The sequence below is a fragment of the Thermobia domestica genome, chromosome 3 (genome assembly GCF_964235325.1).
Source record: "Thermobia domestica chromosome 3, izTheDome1.hap1.1, whole genome shotgun sequence".
Taxonomy (NCBI): domain Eukaryota; kingdom Metazoa; phylum Arthropoda; class Insecta; order Zygentoma; family Lepismatidae; genus Thermobia; species Thermobia domestica.
The window spans coordinates 197754859-197769604 of record NC_137456.1 but is presented as its reverse complement, the minus strand read 5'-3'; the positions used below and the strand labels follow the sequence as shown (position 1 = coordinate 197769604).

The following is a 14746-nucleotide window of genomic DNA, read 5'->3' as shown; positions in this document are numbered from 1 at the left end:
TGTGCAACCGAAATGTGCACAAGGGTCATTCAAGAAAAAACACTATATGTACTGACTGTCAGTAGATCAACTAAAATGTCTTTATTTGTTCTGTATCTAACGGATATGTGATTAAGAGACATTTAGGGGTCGTCCACATATTACGTAACGCGGCAAAGGGGTAGAGGGTTCGGCCTTGCGTTACGAAGCCTGACAAGGGGGGAGGAGGGGATTTAGGTCTGTTACGTTACACTTTTTTCTGCTGTAATTTTTTTTATTCTCAGATTTATTAGCAATCTTTTAAACAAATAATTTTATTAAGTCTTTTCTTTCTTTATAAATTAGCTAGAATACTCGTCTTCATACGGGAAGAATACGTTTCATTTTGGATATAAATAGAACCAAAACTGTCACCGTCAACTAACGGACTCCACAAACTATGGATTCGACACAAATATCGGTCATTTTCGATCATTTTTATATACATCTCCAATTCCCAAAGTTGCATGGCTAAATTTTAATTTAAACGGCATCGAAAGTGTTACTGTTCATCTCAGCAACCCCAAACACCATGGAATCACACAGAAGAGATTCGAAGACGCACTAGACACCAGCATAAATGGTGGCGAAACCTGCATGTATTACAATACAATAAAACTCCGTTTTGTGGCTATCGCAGCATTGGATTTAGGGAACATCCTTTTTCGGAGTTAGTTGTTAGTGATCGTAACCACCGCCTGAAAATGCCCTCATGTTCCCACTCGTATTGCTATTTTTAAGAATGTTATCTGAAACCTTTGATTTGAATCATTACTCCCTCTATTCTTCTAAGGGGTTTTGCATGGGAAACAGAAGCAATTCTTTTTCGTGAAATTATATTTTCCGCGATGGAACGATCCAGGATTTGTAGATCAAAATAAGATATTAAAAACCTAATTCGTACTATTTTTTTATTTTATTTTTGAATTTGAATATTTCTGAAGAAATTGAGTTTATTCGCATTCTCGCACTGATTTAGGACAAGAAGAATATGAAAAGAGGTAAACTTAAGTCCGAAGTCCAAAAAAGATGCTCGAAAGCTTGTTCACAAACGAGATGTCCCTCCTCCTCCACATTCACAGCCACTTCGAATCTGTGGTCGACGAGGAAGAGAACTTTGCATCGTCGACACTGGCGAACTTCAAATGCACGAAGCATCCTGGATCCCTGAAAAAGAGGTGAATGTTAGTTCTTTAGATCCTGTTCCACCTTCATCTTCCTTGTCAGTATTTCCTCATTGTCATCATCTGACCGAAAAGGATAGGTGTGATCTCCTTGGGAAAACAACAGTATGCAGTTTTGAAGAATTAGGACTGTTAATTAAGCAATCTTATGGTGTTAAAATATGATTACCATCCTACCATTTTCTAATACGTACCGGTATTTGATTTATTGGCGAAAAACACTACAAATATATTCAGAATAAAAGCATTTTGTAATAAAAGTTCTCCCATTAAAAATAGTGTTTTATTATAATAACTCCTAAAATAAGCAAGATTGGTGAAAAACAAAAATACAAAGGTGTTATGTAACGAACGGGTGAGGGGTTTAGCCTTGCGTTACGAAGTGTGACAAGGGGAAGGGAGGGGGTAAAAATTGGTCAAAAATAGCGTTATGTAATATGTGGACGGTCCCTTAAGACTAAACATTGTGTGTATTGGTAGGTAGCCAAGCAGGCCCGTAGCCAGCCCAAAAATATGAGGGGGGCGGTAGAAGTTAGGGGGTGATCCAACCGTATTATAGTTCATCACTATATTATAGTAGTTCATTTGCAAGCATACCGTGAATATTTTAGGGGGACAGTAAAACTTTAGAGGAGCCCGGCCCCCTAGTCCCCATGTGGGTACGGGCCTATAGCCAAACAATTGATGAAACAAAAAAGCATCAATTGTCAGTTTTTTTAAATGACAAGTTAATTTTCTCAGCACTAATAATTGAATACTTTCCTTATATGAAGTTTATTTTCATACTTTGTTATTTTCGGATAACGAAAAACTTTATTTCATTTAAGTATGTTGTTTCGCTTTGTAATATCTATTACTAAAAGACAATTAATCAAAAAATATTTTGAAAATATTTTTTGTTCCCAAAACTAGTTAAATCCATTAAAATATAGGACTAGTAAAAGGTCCAAAATCAACTGCTAATGGTAATACGTTTTAACATAGTTTAATTTCAAAACAAATAATGGGGTTAAATCTGACCGCACGATAGTACTTATGCAGTATATAAATAACGATATTAGTGAAGAGTTAATATGAATTATGTTAATAGGAAATTAAATTAAAAATAGTTTACTCTACATAATCTAATTTAAGAAAAATAATGATAATAATAAAATAAAATAATGCAATAATAAATAGATGCTAATAAAAAAGTTTTATTTTTTTACGGTAATCCTGGATTCTCTCGTGTTGAACAACATGGCTTTCCTCAATGCTGCCTCCAGAAGGGCGATAAATACGTATTAGAAAGCACTCCAGCTCACATTTTTGGTTAGCGAACCACATATAGAAAAATGTCTCAAATTTATTTTTCAGACCTGCGCTCCTCCCCCTCAAAAATTTCTGGATCTGTCCCCGATATCGGTTGTTGACAATTAACTGACAATAGTCATAGCGTAACTTTTAAAATGTTTCAAACGCTCTTTGCATAAGGAACAGTTCTCCGTATTCTTTCTTTCTTTTTTCTTTTCTTTTCATTTTTTTCGTCCTTGCGCTCTTTTACTGTGCTGGAAAGGGACTCCAACTATGAGCAGTGTTTCGCCAGGGCGCTTTAAATTAATAAGTTAAAGCGCCTTGGTTTGGCGCACGCTATGTAGAACAGCGAGCAGCTCTGAGGTTGAATGTTTTCAAGACCAAGGCCACCGTCGCATTTTGATAAGTACACTGTCGCGTGACACCCTTAGGGAGTGAGTATGCCACAGCAATTGCACTGTGTGTTTCGGTATGATACTGAGATATTTCGTTGGCAAGGAAAATAGTTTTGGAAGGAACCAAAGACGACTGTATATAAAAACATTAAAAAGGTATACTCGGCCTGCAAGACTTACATGCCGGGCTTTACTTTGATGAATAAGGACAACCACAGTACATGTTGTGGCACGAAAGTTGTAGTCTACGTATCTGCTATGCGACGTTGCCAAGTGACGCTTAATATTTGGTGCGATCAGGAAAAGAAAAAAAAGGAAATGAAATCTTTAAAAAATGAAATGAAATCTGAGTGTACGTCCCACGGTTATGCCGGTTAGGCTAAAGGAGACGGTGATAATGAGAAATGAGTGAAAATGGTGGAATGAAGAAAGTGGGATGAAACGGGAGAACCCCGAGAAAACCCACGAGCACGGTGTTTGCCCACCACAAAGTCCACACGGCGCGAGATGGGATCGAACCAGGGATCCCAAGCACCGGAGGTGAACGCTTTACCACTGAGCCACCGCGCCCCCAATCAGGAAAAGGAATCACAGACAAGTTTTGGGCAAAATCAATTGAAATCAATTGCAATTGATCAATCAATTTAAAGTAATTGCTCTGAAAATTAATTGCAATTGATTTCAATTGCTAATGATTTCAATTTGTAATTGACAACTAATTTCAGTTGCAATTGAATTCAGTCATAAAATTTGCAATTAAATTTTCGTCAATTGTTAATTGTCAATTGGTCACCAGGCAATTGAAACTTTTTAATTGTTAATTGTCAATTGCAAAGGGTGCAATTGAAACATTTAATTGTTAATTGCAATTGACAATTGAAACTTGTAATTGTTAATTGTAATTGTTAATTGCAATTGAACTCAGCAATTAAAACTGAAAATAAGAAGATGTGTGTATATTGTGTTGTCCACTTGTTCCTGTTTTACATATTTCAAATAAGGTACTTATAAGAAATGCTGGATAACTACCACCCCTTCGCCCCCCTGGGAAGAAAGCCGTGAAACTAAGAATTTTTTAAAATATATTATGTTTATGGTTCTATCCCCCTCGAAAGAACTCTATATGCCTGTCATGCATACAATAGGAATAGGCACGAGCGAGCTCGAGCGAGTTTTCTTTAAAACTCGACTTGACTCGAAGCAGACATCTTTGAGCTCGACTCGAGAACTCGGCTCGAAACATTTCCCCCAACTCGACTCGAATTCGGATCGAGTTTCCAGTCGAGTCGAGCCAATTCGAGCTAAATCCTTTGTGTAGTTCCAAGTACTACTATCTTGAAGTATCCTACATAGACAATATAACTATCAATGATACTACTAGTACTACTATAACTCATTATTATTATAACACCGTGTACCTGAATAAACATGGAATATAGGCGGCTTTTATCTCAATACTAAAAATTAGTTGACTGTCGATCTCGGTCGTCAAGAAATCTTCAGGAGGCAAGGACATCGGTCACGAGGTTCTAGGTTTGAGTTCAGGTAGAGCAAGTATTGGGACTCGAGCCGAAAATTGTTAAAAGTTATAGGACTCCAGTCAAAAATGTTCAAAATTGCTCGACCCAGGTTTAGAGTTTCAACGACTCAAGCGGCTCGCTCACAGCTCATTCACTTATCGAGCTTAACCGAGAAGTGAGCCGAGCCAACAGATCATCCAACCCAGCCAGCTCGAGCCGATGGCTCACACAAGCCGAACCGAACCGAGCTGATTGCTTACCCCAAAAAAGCCGGTTCGAACCATCTGCTCATTTAAGCTGACTCGAACCCAGCCTATGGACTCGTTTCAACCGAGCCGAGTCGATGACTCGTTTCTACCGAGCCGGTTCAAGCCATTGGCTCAATTGAGCCCAGTCGATGGGTCATCCCAACCAAGCCAGCTCAAGCTGTACGCTCAGTTGAACCGAGCCGAGCCGGTTGACATCACTATCCCGGTTGGGCTTCTAGTTTGGTCAAAAAATTGGACCGTGCAGTTCTCAGCCTTGATGGTAGGAACTACAAAAAAATTAAATGAAATCTTTAGTTTTACGTCCCACGATGATGCCGGTTAGGCTAAAGGAGACGGTGATGATGAGAACTGAATGAAATAATGTAATGAAGAAAGTGGTAGGAAAGGGGAGAACCCCGAGAAAACCCGCGAGCACGGTGTTTGTCCACCACAAAGTCCACACGGCGCGAGCTGGGATCGAACCAGGGACCTCAAGCACTGGAGGTGAACGTTGAGCCACCGCGCCCCCTGGTAAGAACTACAGTATATACTTAGGTCTATATTGATGCTCACCGCGTCATTAACTTGTTCCGCGCCCAACGAATTTCGAGGTACTTTGTTTTGCATCTTTTGTGCGAGTTTTGTGTCGCTTTATGCGCTTATTCCCACATTTTGTGCATCACCGGAAGTGGGTCAAAATGGGCCTACACATATATGGCGGAACAAGTTATTCCTGTTCTGCCACCAATGAATTTCGAGTTCGTTTCCTTCACATCGTTTTGTGCCGTTTTGTGCGTCATGGGAAGTGGGTTAAAATGAGTCCCCGTATTTTCACGTTTTGTGCGTCACCGGAAGTGGGTCAAAATGGGCTTCCAAGGTGGGACGAAAATGACCAAGAGTTTCGCCACTATCGAATTTCGAGGTCGTTAATTTCACATCGCGTACCCTTTCGTGCGCCTATTTCGACGTTTTGTGCGTCACTGGAAGACGGTCAAAATGGGCCTTGAAGGTGGGATAAAAATGACCCACTGCTCCGCCACTACCGAATTTCGTGGTCCTTCCTTTCACATCGACTAGTGAATGTTTTGTGCCGTTTTGTGCCCTTATTTCCACGTTTTGCGCGTCACCAGAAGTGTGTCAAAATGGGCCTCCAAAGTGTGACAAAAATGACCCACTGTTCCGACACTATCGAATTTCTAGATCGTTACTTTCGCATCGTTTAGTGCTTTTTTTGAAAGCTTTCTGCGTCTATTTCTCGTCTTGTGCATCACCCGAGGTGAATTAAACGGGCCTTTAAAGTGGGAGTTAAATGGCTCATTGTTCCGCCACTATCGAATTTCGGGGTTGGTTCTTTCGCATCTTTTAATGCCTGTTTTGTACGTTTTGTGCGTCGCCGAAAGTAGGTCAAAATGGACCTACGAATATAATGAAATAAGTTAATGTTGTTCCGCTACAAACGAATTTGGAGGACGTTTCCTTCACATCATTTAATGTGTATTTTGTACCGTTCTGTTCGCCTACTTCCACGTTTTGAGCATCACCAGAAATGCGTCAAAATGGTCCATCAAGGTGTGAGGAAATAGAGCCATTGTTCCGCCACTATCGAATTTGGAGGTCGTTTCTTTCGCATCGTATAGTGCCTGCTTTGTACCGTTTTGTGCTCCTGTTTCCACTTTAGTGCGACAACGAAAATTGGTCAAAATGATCTACAAGTATAGCGGAATAACTTAATGCTGTTCCGTCACCATCGAATGTCGAGGTCGTTTCCTTCACATTTTTATGCATGATTTGTGTCGCTTTGTGCATCAGTGCAAGTGGGTCAAAATGGACCTTGAAAGTGGAATGAATATGTCTTTTTCTGCCATATTTGTAGGTCGTCTTTGACCCATTTTCGTTGGCGCACAAAACGTGAAAATATGCGCAGAAACGGTAAATACATGCACTAAACAATGCGAAAAAAGCGACCTCGAAATTCGATCTTGGTGGGAGAGTGGGTCATTTTTCTTCCCACACTGAATGCCCATTTTGACACACTACCATTGATTTACAAAACGTGGACATAGGTTTACAAAACGGTAGAAAACACGCACAAGACGATGTGAAGGAAATGACCTCGAAATCGTTCCTGACGGAACAGCATTAACTTGTTTCGCCATATTTGTAGGATAACATTGAGCCATTTCCGGTGACGCAGAAAACGAGGAAATAGGCGCACAAAGCGACACAAAAATGGAAATTTAGCTTAATTACATGGAAATTTTAAGTTTGTAAGCTTAATTATATGGAAAATATTACACATTTTTCCTTTACGTTGGTCTACTTTACGTTGATTTGGGACTTCCACATTTTATTCTTTTTTTCCACTGAAAAGTATCTATAATTCAACAAGGAAATAATTATGTATTATAATTATAATAATTATCTATATAATTGAATTCATTGTAATTTGGTTCATAAAAAACACTTTACCATTTCGTACTAGCTGTTATGCCCGTTCTTTGCACGGATCAGATATAATATCAATGTAAACGAACTGAACAACGGGAGAACAATTAAGAAACATTTTTAAAATTGGACATATTTTGTATATCCAACAACGTACATGTGTTTTCATTGGGAAGACCGATGGGGGCTGAATTTGAACGTAAACACTATCGGCGGTGTCACTATACATCTGAGCAACCCCGATAAATATGGATTCGACACAAATATTGGTCATTTACTGCTACTTTTACATGTCCCGGTGAACGCCCCCTCAGACCCCCTTGGTTCGAGTTGTGAAAAAAACCTCTGGCCCCCAACCAATACCGCGAAAACTATGAATGTGACACTAACATTTGCCATTTTCTACTACTTTTTACATATCCCGGTAAAAGCCCCTATGATCATCTGGTTCCAATTTTGAAAAAACAACGCCTCTGGTCCGCAGCCGATGGGGGCTGTATTTGGAAGTCAACGCCTGTGGAAGTATCACCATTCATCTCAGCGAGAGCGAAAACTATGGATTTGACACTAATATCGGTAATTTTCCATTATTTTTACATGTCTCGCAATCCCCACCCCCGGTGACTCCCGGCCCGCATACAATGGTGGCTAAATTTGAAAAAAAAATCGCTAATGAAAGTATCACCATTGATCTCAGCGACCGCGAAAACTACGGATTTGATATCGGTCATTGTGGATTATTTTTACTTGTCTCGTGATCCCCTTTATAATGCCTCCGTTCCTTAGCTGATGGAGGCTAAATGTGAAAGTATTACTTTTACGCTTCGGTATCCCCCCCCCCCCGTTGACTCACGGCCCGCAGCTGAATAGGGAGAATTTGGAAGTTAATGCGATCGGAGTTTCATAATTGATCTCAGCGACCGCGAAAGCTATGAAATCGATACTGATATCGGTCATTTTCAAGTAGTTTTACATGTCCCGGTAGACGCCCCCCTGAGACCCCCTGATTGGAATTTTGCCAGAAACGCTTTGCCTTGGTGTGGGACCTGGACCAAGGTATCTTTGATCAAAATTTGGTAACTCTCGACCGTCAACTTGTCTGGTCCCCAGGCCGGTCCCGGTAAACGTCACCCAGAGATCCCCTAGTTCGAAATTAGAATAAAAGCCCTTCGTCTTGATCTGGGGCCCTAGACCAAGCTACCCGTGACCAAATTTTGAAAAGTTTCGGTCCACTCGTCTGGTCCCTTTTGACGCGGATACTTTTTCACTCGGACCTATTTTACGTGGGGCACTTTCGACTCGAACCCTATTGACACGGGGCCATTTTGACTCCGGCCCTTTTGACCAGGGCTTCTTTGACGTGGGCTTTCTTGTCACCGAGTACGGGTTCTTTTGACCAGGACCCATTTTAATTTGGACCCTTTTGAGTCAGGTCCTTTGGTCGCCGAGCCCTTTTGACACGAGGCCTTTAGACGCGGGGCCGTTTTTGACTCGGGCAGTTTTGTCGTAGGGCACTTTTGACTCGGGCATTTCGGTCCTCGCCCTTTTGTCCGTGCTCTTCTGACATAGAATATTCAGCAGCTGAAATGCCTGGGGGCATGGGGAAGGTATGAGTAAATAGATTATCAACGATACAGAGCGCAGTAAAATTTGTTACGCAACTGGTCATATCTCTCTCCTTCTCTTTCATTTGCACTCCTGATCTCAGGCTTTTGAGCCGTGGAATTGTATTTACCGGGCCTTTTTGACAGGGACCTTTTTGACGCAGGACTTCTTTGATTTGGCCTCTTTTAACGCGGGGCCTTTTTGACTCGGGGCTTTTTGTCGCGGGGCCCTTTGAGTAGGGCATTTTTGACACGAAACCGTCTTAAGCCGTGCCCTTTTGAGGTGTCATTTTTTACCCGGGCATTTTTGACACGAAACCGTCTTAAGCCGTGCCCTTTTGAGGTGTCATTTTTTACCCGGGCATTTTTGAGATAGGGCCTTTTTGTCGCGTCGAACTTTTGATTCGGGCACTTTTGACATTGGGTCTCTTTTGACTCGAACACTTTTGTCGCCCGTCCCTTTTTATTCAGACATTTCTGTCTTCGCCCTTTTGTCCGTGCCCTTCAGACAGAGCTATATATATATATATATATTCACCAGCTAAAATGTGGGGGGCAGGGATGAGTAAATAGATGATGAACGATCAGGCGCGGAATTGTATTTACCGGGCCATTTTGACGCGGGGCTCTTTTGACTCGGCTCCTCTTAACGATGTGCCTTTTAATTTGGGTCTTTTTTACGCAGGGCCGTTTTGACCCGGGCCATTTTGGTGCGGAGATTTCTTTGATCTGGGCTTTTTTTGACATAGGACCCTTTCGACTCGAGCACTTTTGTCGTGGGCCTTTTTAAGCGGGTCCGTTTTGACTCGGGCCTTTCCATTCTCGCCCTTTTGTCGGGCCATTCTGATATGGAACCACATAACACAGAAGCTGAAATGTGTGGGACAGGTGGCGGGTATGAGTAAATCGATTATTCAGGGCGCAGCAAAATTAGTTACGCCACTGGTCATATCTCTTTCTTTCTCCTGATTTCCACTCTTGATTTCAGGATTTTTAGCCGTGGAATTGTAGTTACCGGGCCCTTTTGACGCGGGACCGTTTTGACCAGTGCCCTTTTAAAGCGGGGTCCTTTTTGACCTGGGCTTTTTGACATAGGCCCTTTTGACTCGTCCTCTTTACTGGTGAGGACCATTTGACCTGTGCTTTTTTGAGGCGGGGTCCTCTTTGACTCGGGTTTTTTTGACGTATGTCCCTTTTGACTCGGGCTCTCTTCCCCTGACGATCTTTTGACCCAGTCCCTTTTGACATGGAATCATATATATATATATAATATTATATTATATTATATATAAATATAACGCAGCAGCTGAAATGCGTGGGACAGGGGCGGGTATGAGTAAATCGATGATCCAGGGCGGAGTAAAATTACTTACGCCACTTTTCATATCTCCTTCCTTCTCTCTACATTATATCTGGAGATGAATGTTGTGACTAATAGGCTACAGTGGAGATTTTAAAAAGTAAGAGGATATACTCTATCAATGATAAATCTTATGACTTTTAATATATATAGGGCAATAAATCGAAAAACTCTATACCAGTCTTTTACCTCCCCCCCTTTCCCGTTGGAAAAAATCCTGCAGGCGTTAGTGATCATCATGTTGCTTAATTACTTTATTATAATGTGCTGTACATAGAATAAATACTGTTGTGTTTTATTTAATAATAAGAATCTTATTTACATTTATTGCGGTCCTTGCTTGACGACAGAGAAACATATTCACGTTCAACTTAATCAGTTTCCATTCTCAAATGAGAACAGTGAGGCGAATCAAGTAATTCACTAACTCATTTAGGACTTAGAAAAGTGTCCTGGGAAAATGTCACAGTAAATTCCTGAAGAGTGAAAAGCGCTAGTAGCAGTTGTTAGCAGTTATTAACTTCACATATAGGACAATAAATTGAAAAACTGAAAATACGAATCTTTTCAGAGATGACAGTTCGCTGATGCTTCAAATCTATGCCTTTACTCCCTATACTACGTTATTTCCCTAGTCAAAATAAAAACTCTTAAAAATTAATCACAATTTCTTATGCAACCATCCCTTCCTCGGAGTACTGCGCTGTCACGTACCCGTCACGGCGATGTAAAGGCACTTTTGGCGACGAGGATACAAATCACGACCCTAGAATAAATAGGGATGTCTGAGGAAATGTTTACATTACATGCGGGTTATCTGGGGCATTGTAGTATCATATAATAAGTGAATTATCAAAAGTGCATAAAGTTTTTTTTTATTAACATAGAACAAAATGAACAATTAAAATAATATTTTTCAGTGCGAATAGTCAAAGCATCCAAAAATAAGAATAACCTGAGGCCAAGGTTGTGTGAACTGGAAAATAAACTTTCCCATAACAAGCTATAGCGTAACACCTAGCTGACCTCGATAGGTGCATCGGTGATCTCACAATTGTTTGCAGGAAAAGTTAAAAACACAATATCTGGTGATGTTCTGGTGGACAAATACACGGATTTTCCAAAATTGAACGGAAAAACAAAAATAATCTTTATATTTGTATACATAACAATAATATTTATTAGGAAAGTATTTTTTGACTGGTCTAAGATTCAAAAATATAGTGCCAACTAGTTGTGACGAACAAGAACATTTACGAGTATAAAAAGACAGATTTTATAAACCAAGTATGCATTCTTTTGGAATCATTCATTCGGAATCCACCATTTCGGATTCACTTCGTTCCGTTCAGAGCTTCGACATGAAGTCTCTGAGTAGCTGTCGACAGGACATTAAGTATAAACTCAGAAAGAAAGTATAACTAAAGTATGGTATAATATGACAAGTCAAAATTATTTATTAGCAATTTACATGTTTTTGTAGTTATTGTATGCTTCTTTTTTTAGTACCGTAATATATTTGTGCATTTGACTTATGTGTAATTGTTTCTTTTATTCTGAATATTAATTAGTTACATTATGCATTTTTTCTTATTATTTTTATTCAATCTCTTGTATTTTACTATCTGTCACATCTGAATGAAATGTCATGGATCACTTGGGTAATGGTCTCCATGTGACAGGCAACACACTATAACTCTAATCCCACTATACTACCCGTTCCATTATTGTGGTATACTATTACACTTTACCCATTACACCGTTAAGAATCAATTTTATCTTTTTTTATATATGCTAGTAGGGATGTTCTTAGCTCATTGTTAAATATTTTCCCCACCCTTACTATTCAAGACAGTTTGAAATTTTATACACACATTTAATACATCCCTTAGTATTTCCCAGTTGATTTTGAGATATGTGCGTTAACACAAGGGAGTCCAGAGGGGATCAAAATTTGGAAAAAAAATCAAAAAAATCCCATTTGCTCTCAAAATTTCTCGCTTCAGGGACATCATAGGGAAATGTGAATGTTACTGTTTCAAAGGCTGTTCTATTCTGAAGAGAATGAGGTATGAACCATGATCCTAGGATAAATAGGGATGATGATATAGCTGCTTGACTGAAAGTCTATAATTTACCTTTTTAAAAAGCCACAATTTAAAAGGGTTAAGAAACATTATTTTGGGATTGATATAGGTTAACAATTGGGGATTAATTCAAAATTCAACCCTAATACTTTAACTTAAATGGCATAATTAGCATTTAATACTAATTCCTAATGCTTTTTCTTCAGTTCGCGGCTTGTAATTTACGAGGAGAAAGATTTGATTTAAATAAAAAAAAAATCGATTTAAATAAAAAAAATCAACAAAAAATGATTTTTTTAAAAAAAAAATCATGATTTTTTCCACCCTGGTTTGAATTGTGTGCGTTCATTTCAAAATTTAGAGGTCAAGCGTGAGCTTAGCTCACTGTTTACAGATTCAGTGAGTTGTGCTAGGCTCGTTTCAAACGTGGTACCTACAACCTTGATGCTACTATACTGATACCAATATCATCGAAAAGTTTTAAAATCTAACATTAGGGCTGCCTTGAGAAGCCGAACCACGAAAAGTGTTGGAGTGCCTTGCTCCAGATGGGGTGCAGAATTGTTAAAATAAATTTTATAAGGAATATCTTCATCCACCCCTTCAATTTGGAAAAGGTACAATAGTCCACCCTTTAAATTTCGGAAAGGTACATTGACTCATTCTCTTAAATTTAGGAACTGCTGAACAAGAAAAACTCGTATATGTTATGTAGGATTAATATACATACCTCGAAAAACTTGAGAGGTTCATCTCGCTCCGTTGGATGTATAAAAGATCGTCAAAACTAGTAATTGGGAAGTGATTTCTCTTAATTTATTTTCCAATATGGGAGTTTTGTTGTGACATAGGATGCTACGGATGGACACACTGGTCCACTTTCTTTAATAGGACAGAATGCTTCTGCTTACTCTTAACTTAGGTGTAGCCTTGTATCGTCCCACCCCTAATTTGAGAATTGTGAAAAATAATGAACACTGGCATGTGCTGTGTACGACTAGGGTACACACATGAAATATGGGAGTTCCAACCTGTTTTCGATAGGTATAAAACGATCACAAATAATTATTTTGGAAGGTGAGGAGTCATGATGCACCCGTTAATTTTGGAATTCTATCACAGCTTATGGCAGCGTTTCCCACTTTATTATTATTATTATTATTATTATTATTATTATTATTATTATTATTATTATTATTATTATTATTATTGATGACATACTTTAGTGAATACCCACGACATCGTGACATACTTAGTCTACCTTAGATCAGCTTAGAATTAAGCATTGCTGCTGCCGTTGCAGGCGTTGACCGATACAATATGAATCAATATTGATTTTAACTTATTACTAAAGACTTTATCATAAAAGTAAAATGTTCTATAAAGTCTAGACTTAGAGGATAGCATCAAATTTAATATTAAATTCTAAATTTCCACGGCACACCTCATTGGGATGCAGGAGGGGCGGGACAATAAGGGGGATTTCGTAAAGCGGCCCATACACGTAAACACATGCCTGAAGAAACAGCCCGACTTGTATGAAAAATGATAAAACCACAGGCAAGTTGATCGTGTATGGCCTTGTTCATTCATGTTGAAAGTTTTCAAAATCTTCTGAAAACATGTTTGATGTTTTTGCCGTTCTGCATGCATGTTTACCGTGTATGGGCTCGTTCATGCAAGGTGACTGTTTTATATTTAGGTCCGCCAATCACGACAGCGGAAGAAATCACGTGAGTCTCTCCTCCGTCGCATGCCAAGGTCGTGCAGTTGCAGAAAGAAAAAGCACGCGTTTCCTCGTCCTCCACATTTCTCAAACTACTTTCAGTATGTTGGCCAGCACGTTGGTACGTGTGTGGGCAAAAAATTCTTTCAAGATGCATGATGAAAGAAACCTTTCATACATGTTGGTAATGCAAGTGCGTGCGTCTATGGCGCGCTTAACACTTTACCAGATGTTAAATTTTAATAGTACCTACTTTACAACAGAAGAACTTCTTTTTCGATGTTGAGAGTGGCAGTGGTGTAATGCTAATTTTTCAGGTGGGTATACGCTCCATCCCTTGTTACACACACACACATACATATTATATATATATATATATATATTTATGCGGATGCAAGTGGGGCTATATATATATATATGCACGAGAACATGTAAAGTAACGTTCATTACACCAAAATCGAATTACACCGAAGGCGGCATCCTTTCCGAGTTATGAGCATAAATACTAGTGCAAAGACTAATAGTATTAGAAGAAGCGATAGGGTGAATTTAAGAGGAAACCATACTGGAATTTAGAAAATGGTACATTGTTTAAAAAAGCCGAGATGATACAATGTTCATGTTCAGAATTTATTATTATTATTATTATTATTATTATTATTATTATTATTATTATTATTATTATTATTATATATGCTGTGTTGGAGATTGACGTTTTTTTTTAAATTAGTAGAGCAACTACGTTTATGCTTTACTCTACTGTAAATTGGGCTTCAATATGTTTATTATTATTATTATTTATTTATTTATTTAAGTTACATTATATTGTGCATCATTATCTTACCAATTTGACGCTTTACTTTAAC

The 14746-nt window shown here is 39.0% G+C and overlaps 1 protein-coding gene across 4 annotated transcripts in view; it reads right to left on the bottom strand.

Moving 5' to 3' along the window:
* The window catches only part of Vsp37A (Vacuolar protein sorting 37A), a 360401-nt gene that overhangs the window by 74131 nt on the left and 271524 nt on the right, over positions 1-14746 (bottom strand). The window contains exon 7 of one of the 4 annotated variants that reach the window (XM_081752085.1): positions 920-1185. The exons of the other annotated variants lie outside the window; for them this stretch is intronic. Coding sequence (XP_081608211.1) covers positions 994-1185 — 192 coding nt within the window. The 3' untranslated portion in view covers positions 920-993. Of the gene's footprint in view, positions 1-919; positions 1186-14746 lie in introns of those variants that run through there. 4 annotated transcript variants of the gene reach the window in all.